General features: G+C 46.7%; 1 protein-coding gene across 1 annotated transcript; it reads right to left on the reverse strand.

Moving 5' to 3' along the window:
• Positions 1-2324: 2324 nt before the first annotated feature.
• LOC105924246 (biotinidase) lies at positions 2325-9530 on the reverse strand. The gene is made up of 6 exons (XM_012860117.3): positions 9305-9530; positions 5042-5191; positions 4758-4906; positions 4498-4675; positions 3859-4416; positions 2325-2708 (listed from the first exon to the last, which is right to left on the reverse strand). The coding sequence occupies exons 1-6, from the start codon at positions 9500-9502 to the stop codon at positions 2421-2423; spliced, it is 1521 nt and encodes a 506-aa protein (XP_012715571.2). The 5' UTR covers positions 9503-9530; the 3' UTR covers positions 2325-2420.
• Between the last annotated feature and the right edge of the window lie 791 nt (positions 9531-10321).

The raw sequence follows: 10321 nt of genomic DNA on the forward strand, positions 1-10321 counted from the left end.
TGACTTCGAGGACACTGATTTTTTTGTCTTCCAACAAGGACTTGGTTACCATTCATCCACAAAATTTGCATTTGTGAATGAAGGGACCAATAGATGTCCTTTTAAAATGTCTCTGTGGCTCCTCGCGTCTCTCCGTTGATTCTCTAAGTACTGATCCCCTCTCCTGGTCGGTCTGCTCAGGTGGACAGTCGTGTCTTTGTGGGGTTGCCGTTGTGCTTGATGCTTTCCGTTTTCAGATGTTGGACTGAGCGACGCTCGGTGAGATTAAACAGAATAGAAACATCCTTTACTGTCCCATAGTGGGGAAATTTAGCCGTCACAGTGGCAAAGTGGAAGCATGCAGATTCACACGAAGAGGGAAAAAAAATCTAAAAACAAACAATCGGAATAAAAGATTTTAGAGGAATGGAAAATTTACAACATAAAGAAATACTTTGAGTATGATGACTCATATGGGTGATCATAACGTTGTTCCTTTAAGCCAGGCCAACAACAACCCGAACAACTCCTCAATACTAAGGGGTGGACCTGTTTCGGTTGAATTTGCATGTGGTCTAAGCCATTAAAAGGCCTTTGTTAGGCAGCAGTTTAAAGCTTGGTACTCCACATTACTCCAGACTTTTTGAATTGAGAAAGCTTCCTGGAGAGGAAGCAAAACGTCTTCAACTACGGAAAACAAGCCCAGTTGCTTTGTTTTTAACTTTTTTTGGAAAGTTATTAAAACTAGCGCATCCAGGAAATCGAAGCGTCCAAATGAGTGGGGAAATTTTGCAAAATATGCATGTATAATTATGCATATAAACACCAACAGACTAGTTACAAGAATGAAAAAGACACATTGAGTCTGCATTGAGTCTGTTGGGAGCAGTGATGGTTATAAAGTCTAACAGCTGCTGGGAGGAAGGATCTGCGGTAACGCTCCTTCGTGCATGTAGGATGCAGCAGTCTGTCACTGAAGGAGCTCCACAGCTCTGCAACAGCTCCATGCATGGGGTGGGAGACACTGTCCAACGGTGACGTTACTTCTGCCAGAGTCCCCGCTGCCTCTCAGCTGCAGGTAAGCTGCTGCTCCAACAAAACCACACCGTAGAAGATGGCTGATGCCACCATAGAGTCAAAGGTTTTCAGGAGTCTGCTCCAAGCCTTCCTGTAAAGACCATCATTGGACGTCCCCTGGATATTCACGGTTGTCAGTGGGATGGGGTATGTGGAAATCCACCAGCAGCTCCTTGCTTTACCCTGGTTGGATCAGCCCACAAAGCCCTCTGTCGGCTGCCAGAGGAGTTTAAAGAGACGTCTGCTGTGTAGAGGATGAACAGGACCGGGGCCCCGTTTACGATCACAGCTTAAACTGTTTACAACCTAACCCAGCTTCAAACTTATCCACAAATATCCTTGCCTCGGTTGGTATGTTCTTTTTATTTTCATGATGCTGTAAACTGGGCTCGAGGTTTGTACTTGCAACGTGACGACACGTAAACAGAAAAGTTCAAGAGGCATGAATACTCCTGCAAGGCTCTGTACCTGTTTCCTTAAGGTGCATACCCATAGCGACACCCCCGTGTGGGGTAAGAGCAGAAACACTACACTTCTAAGAAGGCACTGTACGGCCAGTAACATGACCAGTATCTTTTAAAACTTAAAAGCAGTATTTTCCTTCGGTGAGTCAAGCTCGTACTGTATGTGGAAACTCCTCACGGGTGATTTTAACTCTTTGAACGTTTTTTTTTTTTTGTTTGTTTTTTTTTCCTCCAAAAGCGCATCAAGTGACGTAAAGCTCAGAAGAAACGGAGGGAGAACCTTTTGGGACCAGCTGACTGTACTTTAGTTTGTTTGTTTGTTTTTTCTTTCCTTATTCTGTTCTTGGAGCTATCATGGTAGACACTAATGACCGTCACTAATGAACGTTAATAACGCCGTGTAGCTCATTAGGTAGCCACTTTTTTCATTTCCCAGGAGGATTCCATCGTTACTGAGTTTCTTTATATTTATTTTTAAGTGGAGATTAAATCTTTGAGCTGATTCTGACAGCAGGCGGATGTCAGACCTACTTACTGTCCACACCATTCAGCTCGTTAGTTGACTGACGAGCTGAATGATCGGGCCCCTAGAGTCTTGCAATGATGTAAAAACTGTATTGGAGTGGGGGTGTGAATGAATGTGGGTTTTTGTGTGTGTGTGTGTGTGTGTGTGTGTGTGTGTGTGTGTGTGTGTGTGTGTGTGAGGCTGAAAGATGAAGACATGACTAAATATTGCCTTTTTAGAAATATGCAAGGTTCAGACAGAGGTTGGACGCTGTTTGTAAAACAAATGAGGAACATGAATAAAAAGATTTGTTTTATTTAGTTCCTATATGACATGATGTGACATGTGAAGGTCATCAAAGGTCTCAATCAGAGTTTGATTTTAGTACGACTCTATTATTGCACAGCGAGCCCCTCGTTATCCAGGTGGTACATTCGTCCATACAGGCAGGCAGTGATCAGGCCGCCCCTCATGTTTGAGTGCTTCATGGCCACCCTCCCACCTGCAGCTCTCTCCAGCTTCTCAGGCTGCTCCAGCACCATGCGGTTCACCAGAACTGAAGGGTACACGTGTTTTGTCTGAAAAGTCGCCTCCAACAGGAAGTCCATCTTGGACTCCGCCTCCTCCACTTTCTGTCCACAGGAGCTGGGCTCCAGCCCTGCGCAGCGGACTGCTGCACACACCTGTAAGAGGAGAGGAACATGCAGTTGCACTTCAGAGAAGCTCATTTAGTTTAGTCATTCAGCTCAAAAAGGGGAACTCATGTTTTATGGATAAATGACAGTCATATATTTCTGGTGTTTGCTTTTGTTAATCCTGATGATTATGTCTTTACAAGTAAAGAAAACCCAAAATCCTGTGTCTCAGAAAATTAGAATATCACATTAGACCAATAAAAAGAGGATGTTTTAAGCACAAATGTCAGGCTTCTTAAAAGTATGTCCATTTCTATGCACTCAGTACTTGGTTGGGCCTCCTGCATGAATCATCGCATCAGTGCACCGTGGCATAGAGGCCATCAGCCTGTGGTTCTGCGTACGTGTTCAGGAAGCCCAGATTGCTTTCAGATCGTCTGCCTTGTTGGGTCTGGTGCCTCATCTTCCTCTTGACAACAGCCCATAGGCTTTATATGGGGTTCATGTCTGCTGACCAATCAAAAACAGGAACATTAATTAAATCAGCTTTTGGTACCTTTGGCAGTGGGGGCAGGAGCCAGGTCCTGCTGCAAAATGAAATCATCTCCATACAGCTTGTCTGCAGAGGGAAGCATAAAGTGCTCTAGTCCTGGTAGACGGCTGCGTTGACAGTGGACCTCAGGAAACACAGTGGACCAGCACCAGCAGATGACACGGCAGCCCAAACCATCACTGACTGGAAACTTCACCCTGACTTCAAGCAACGTGGATTCTGGGCCTCTCCAGACTCTGGAACATGCTAATGAAATGCAGGATTGAACTGAAAACAGAAACTTTGGGTCATTGAGCCACAGTCCAGTCCCTTTTCTCCTCAGCCGAGGTCTAGTATTCGTGGCACCGACTCCAGCCTCAGTATAAACCTTGTGAAGCTCCCCCAAATTCTTGACCTTTGCAGTTTTGAGTTGATTTGCTGATTGAAGTGTGACACCACAAGTTTCTAATAATTAACTTTTTCACTGTATTGAAATTTTCTGAGACACTGAACTTTGGGTTTTCATTCCCGGAAAACCATAATCCTAAAAATTTCATGAAAAAATAGGCTGTTTGTAATGATTCTGTAGGAGTTTCAGTTCTGAGATGAAAAGAAATATTGCACTTCTGCCCAATGTTCTAATTTATCGAGATGCATCTTTCCTACCTGCAAGGCATAACGTCCATTCACGGTGTGCGTTCCTGCAAATGCTCCCAGAGCATACAGTTCCTTCCTTTGGTCATGTGCTGTCCACTTGTACTGGAGATGGCAGCAGAACGTACCGTCACACACTGTGACATTGTCCTCTGACTTGTTTATGAGGACAAATTTAAATGGGTCATGCATCATGTATGCAGTGAAGGTGGGGTTGGAGGAGGAAGAAGGTGAAGGAGAACCAGGACAGCTGTCTTCGTAGCAGTGACCAGACTCTGAAGGCATGGATGATGTGGATTCAGCCTCATCATTCACCCCCATCGGCTCTAAGACTGGAACTCTGGCCACGAGCAGCCTGCCCTCCTCTGGGTCTTCCTTCATGGCGTGGTGGAAGGTAGCAGAGAACGGAGTGAAGATGCCGCTTCCTGTCATTCGCTTTTGGTCATGACGGAGGTTGGCAGACAGCACAGTAACGTTTGCCCCCAGACTGAAGGCCCGGTGAAACTGGATAGAGTCCAGTAAGGGGAGCTCATTCATCCAAGCTGTGGGGAAAATCACCTGGCGCACACCCTGGAAAAGAAGCAAAGCAAGTTGGCTCTGTAGGACACATCTGTACATGAGTGTACAGATGTGTCAGATAAAGTTTCCTACCCTTTCCACCAGAGCTACTGCAGGATCGTGAAACAGGATGTCAAAGCAAATGATGAGGCCAAACTTCCCAGCAAAAGGTGTATCAAATGTAATAACTTCCAGCTTTGGAGGCGTATCAAAGGACTCTTCAAAGTAGAGGTTCTGTTTATGGTAGCGTGCCACCAGCAGGCCATCAGAACTGTGACAGGGAATACCGACAGGTTTGCATTAGCTACCAAAATGTGTTTGGGCACTTATTGTATTGAAGGTGTGGTCAGCACCTGAAAGCCACATTGGTGTTGAACTGCCAGTGTCCATCGGGGGGACACGAGGACGGGGCTGTCTTCAGGGGACAGGGCTGCCGATCAGCCATGTTTGCCACTAGGTAGAGGTTGTAGCTACGGGCCATGCAGCTCAGTCGCTGGAGAACCTAGAAGAGAGTCACAAACTTGATACAAACGCACCTTTGATGCAAGTAGGATTGTTGGTGTGTCCATGTCAGAGCAGCTTTAACCACAGAAGTTTATCTCAAAAGATCCGGACAACTAGATGTCCATGTCTTAACCTCAGTGTTGTTGTGTCGGTGCGGCTCGGTGCAGGGGTTCCAGCTCTCCTCCTGAGGGTCAGGAACGGTCTCCATGTATCCGGAAATGGATGAACGGGTGAAGTTAAAACCCTGAAGGCCATCTTCTGGAAACACAATTATCTGGGCACCCTGAGAGAGCAGAGGAAGCAAAGACTGATGAACTGAAATTTATAATTGTCAAATAATCCTTTAAAAAAATACCATCCATCCATCTTATCTGGGGTTGGGTCACGGGGGCAGCAGCTTCAGTAGGGAGGCCCAGACGTCCCTCTCCCCAGCTACTTGGGCCAGCTCCTCCAGGGGAATCCCAAGGCGTTCCCAGGCCAGCCTGGAGACATAGTCCCTCCAGCGTGTCCTGGGTCTTCCCCTGGGCCTCCTCCCGGTGGGACGTGCCCGGAACACCTCACCAGGGAGGCGTCCAGGAGGCATCCTGACCAGATGCCCGAGCCACCTCAACTGGCTCCTCAACGTGAAGGAGCAGCTGCTCTACTCTGAGTCCTCCCCGGATGACTGAGCTCCTCACCCTATCTCTAAGGGAGAGCCCAGACACACTACGGAGAAAACTCATTTCGGCCGCTTGTATCCGGGATCTCGGTACTTAGGGCGAATCTCATCTACCCCCGGGGCCTTGCCACAGAGGAGCTTTTTAACAACCTCTGCGACCTCAGCACCAGAGATGGGAGAACCCAACCCAGAGTCCCCAGGCTCTGCTTCCTCAATGGACGACGTGTTGGTGGGATTAGGGAGGTCTTCGAAGTATTCCGTCCACCGACACATGACGTCCCGTATCGAGGTCAGCAGCACACCACCCCCACTGTAAACAGTGTTGGTACTGCACTGTTTCCCCCTCCTGAGACGCCGGATAGTGGACCAGAATCGCTTCAAAGTCATACGGAAGTCTTCCTCCATGGCCTCTCCGAACTCCTCCCACGCCCGAGTTTTTGCCTCGGCGACCAGCCGAGCCCGCCAATTCGATTGCCAGTACACGTCAAGTGCTTCTGGAGTTCCACAGGCCCATAAAGCCCGGTGGGACTCCTTCGTCAGCTTGACGGCTTCCCTCACCGCTGGTGTGCACCAGCATGTTCGAGGGTTGCCGCCGTGACATGCACCGACAACCTTGCGGCCACAGCTCAGACTAGCCGCCTCAACAATAGAGGCACAGAACAATGTCCATTCAGACTCAATGTCCCCCGCCTCCCTCAGGACGTGTTCAAAGCTCTTCCGGAAGTGGGAGTTAAAGCTCCATCTAATGGGGGACTCTGCCAGACGTTCCCAGCAAGCCCTCACAATACGTTTGGTCCTGCCAGGTCTGACCGGCTTCCTCCCATCGGAGCCAGCTCACCACCAGGTAGTGGTCGGTGGAGAGCTCCGCCCCTCTCTTCACCCGAGTGTCCAAGACATGCGGCCGCAGGTCAGATGAAACGACAACAAAGTCGATCATCGAACTGCGGCCTAGGCTGTCCTGGTGCCAAGAGCACATATGGACACCCTTATGCTTGAACGTGGTGTTTGTGATGGACAATCTGTGACGAGCACAGAAGTTCAACAACAGAACACCACTCGAGTTCAGATCAGGTGGGCCATTCCTCCCAACCATGCCTCTCCAGGTCCCACTGTCATTGCCCACGTGAGCATTGAAGTCCCCCAGCAGAACGAGGGAGTCCCCAGGAGGGGCACTCTCCAGTACCCCCTCCAAGGACTCCAAAAAGGGTGGGTAATCTGAACTGCTGTTTGGCGCATAAGCACAAACAACAGTCAGAACCCGTCCTCCCACACATATGCGGAGGGTGGCCACCCTCTCGTTCACCGGGGTGAACCCCAACGTGCAGGCACCGAGATGAGGGGCAACAAGTATGCCCACCCCAGCTCGGCACCTCTCACCATGGGCAACTCCAGAGTGGAAGAAAGTCCAGCCCCTCTCAAGGAGACTGGTTCCGGAGCCAGAGCCATGCGTCGAGGTGAGTCCGACTAGCTCTAGTCAGAACCTCTCAACCTTGCGCACAAGCTCAGGTTACATTCCATGTCCCAAGAGCCAGCTTCTGCAGCCGAGGATCGGAACGACAAGGTCCCCGCCCTCTACTGCCACCCATTATACAATGCACCCGACCCCTTTGGCCCCTCCGACAGGTGGTGAGCCCATTGGAAGGGGGACCCATGTTTCCTCTTCGGGCTGAGCCCGGCCACCAGGCGCTCGCCAACGTGCCCCACTTCCAGGCCTGGCTCCAGAGTGGGGCCCTGGTGACCCGCGTCCGGGCGAGGGAACACAACGTCCATTGTTCATATTCATCATAAGGGGGTTATGGGCTGCTCTTTGTCTGGTCCCTCACCTGGGACCTGTCTGCCTTGGGTGACCCTACTAGAGGCATAAAGCCCCTGACAGCATAGCTCCTAGGATCATTGGGACACTCGAACACCTCCACCATGGTAAGGGCTGCCACCTCTTTAATGGTAAAGAAATACCATTAAAGTTAAATATGAATCACCATAGCTTGCTTTATTTCACCCAAAACATAAGTGGCGTTCAGCCTGATCCAAAGTCTTTTGCACCGCCCTTTTCACATTTTATTGAACTACAACCACAAACCATTTATTTTACGCAGTAAATGAACACAAAACACTGCATAATTATTGTCAAATGGACTGAACTTATATAGCACTTTTACAGTCATGCTGAACACCCAAAGCACTGTACACTATAGCCACATTCCCCCAATCGCTCTTACTAATGCACACACATTTATACACCAAGACGCAGCTCGGTAGGCAACTTGGGGTTAAGTGCCTTGCCCAGGGGAACGTCGACACATGTGGCAAGGGGAAGCCGGAATCAAACCCACAACCTTCTAATTGCAAGACAACTACTCAACCCATCAAGCCACATTTGACTATGAAAGTGGCATAGTCAGATTTTTTTTGTATTCAGCCTCTCCAGCTTTACACATCTAAACACTGAAAGTTTTTGCTAAATCATTGCAAAATGAATCTGAACTTTGACTGGACCATTCCATCAAACGATCAGGCTTTGAGCTCAACTATTGTAGCTCTGTTATACATTTAGGGGCTGTTGTCCAGATGCAAGTTAATCCTCCATCTCAGTTTCAAGGTTTTAAAGCTTCTAACAGGTTTTGCGTCCACCATATTTCACCGAGGGGATGATGTGCTGAGAATGATGTGCAGTGTCGATGTTCCGCCAAACTCATCAGGCTAGCCTGATTTCCTTTTAGGTTTCCTTTTAGTCTGTTTTGCTTGCTGCATCTGTCCGTTCGTCTGTCCGTGTAACACTGGAACAGCTGTGGATAGAGTTGTCTTGCATTCATAAATCTATGGGTTCAATTCCAGCTTCTCGGTCTCATCTTGATATACAAGGCACTTAACCCCAAGCTGCCTGTTGATATGTGCATTAGTCTATGAATGTGGCTCTAGAGTTGAGTAGTTTGTATAACTAGATAAGTGCTATAAAAATTCAGTCCATTTACAAAACATGCCCTCTATGACTGTAGAAATATCTGCATTATTTAATGGTGAACTTTAGTATTTTAAGTATAAACTGAGTATAAAGGACTGAGACATGTATCAAGTTTAGTCCAGAAAACGTTGAAATCTTTACATTAAAAATCTGGAGGAACATTATACATGCTTGTGGCAAAATACAATTGGGTGTTTTAATTGTAGCATTCAAGAGAGATTAAAAAAATAATAGGATAACTCAAAAGTTGTATAAACTAGTTGTCCTTCATGAGTTGCAGAAAATGAGGTAATAAGGCTATTGTTGTGTGATGATGGTTTCAGGCTTCATTTACAGAAACGTGCATTTAGATATTGTTTTTTAAAAAAAATAGTGGTTTTCAAACTCCAGTCCTTCAGGGCTGGTCTTACTTACACACTGTACTGCGTGTTGGTCCATCACATCGTGATACCATTAGTGTTTATAGGTCACGATTAACTTTTTTTTTTTTTCAAGATAAACTGCTGCCAATGTTATTGCCTAAGCTGCTGTAGTAATGAGTTTGAGTTGCATCTATTAAGGTTTGTCCACCAGAGGCCTCTGTTGGTTCCCTTTAGTAATACCATGGTGGTTGGTGGAAGAACAGTTGCCAAGCTTGAGTTGAATGACAGAATGTAATAAAAATAGGTATGGATGTTTGGGGGTGATAATAAACCCTGTTCACTACTTTACTACTACAGCAGCCCAGTGGAAGCGCCTTATTCTGGACCTGCTCCTGGGCTCCCAGTGCGCCCTACCTGCTGTGCAGCTCTGGCAGCCTGCTGCTCGTAGACGTCCAGGTTCTTCTGCATGTGGATCAGGGCTTCGCGGCGGGACACCGGGACGCGAGGGTCTGGGTTCAGGACGACTCTGTGCTCGTACACGGCAGCCACGTACGAGTCCACAGCAGACTCCGTCCCCCCGAGACAGAAGACGAGCAGAAGAAAAAGCAACATCTCTCCCCTGTGTGAGACACATGAATGTGCGCTCTGTTGGGTCAGAAGTCCAAAGTTGAGGCACAGCTGAGTCAACACTGTGTTTTTGTTTAACCCTTAAGAGAGCTCAGCTTTTGTAGGCAAATATGGTTGTACTGTATGTTTTATTTTTAAATCACCTTAGCTAAATTTTTTTGGATAGCTATATAGGTAAACAGGCCCTACATGTTTTTGGAGTGGCTGCTCTAGATTTGACGTAAAGCCACTATGTTGTTCAAAAGGTTGTTTCTTCTAGTTCTCTTCCAGTGGTATTTGCAGCAACACATTTTTTTTTTATTATTTTGATGCATACAACCTGACTTTGATCAATGTTCATTTAAACAGATAAATTACCATAAACCAACACTCAGGAAAATACATTTTATATAAGCTAAATGTAATTTAATTTTTAAATATATAATTATAAACAAAGGCTCACTCATATTGTTCATTTATTGAACAGAAAATATTTACATCGGGCATACAATGAGCCATCAAGGACAACCAACAGTATATTAATAATTGCTTTTAGTTTACATTTTCCTGTTTTATTTTGTTTAAATTTTCTTACAATTTAATTAACTGTTTTTTTTAACTTGCTTTTATTCAGTTTTTATTTTCCAACATTTTAATCATGTAAAGCGCTTTGCATTGTCCTTGCATTGAAATGTGCTATACAAATAAATTAGCCTTGCCCAGATGGTTGTTCGCTATCAGGCAATTCGAGTATTTTGATTGGATGATCCGAACTTAGGGTCACAGGATTTGTGCCCCGCGGCTGTCCGCTGAGAGCGTCTTGAG

The sequence above is a fragment of the Fundulus heteroclitus genome, chromosome 13, assembly GCF_011125445.2.
Source record: "Fundulus heteroclitus isolate FHET01 chromosome 13, MU-UCD_Fhet_4.1, whole genome shotgun sequence".
NCBI classification, from domain to species: domain Eukaryota; kingdom Metazoa; phylum Chordata; class Actinopteri; order Cyprinodontiformes; family Fundulidae; genus Fundulus; species Fundulus heteroclitus.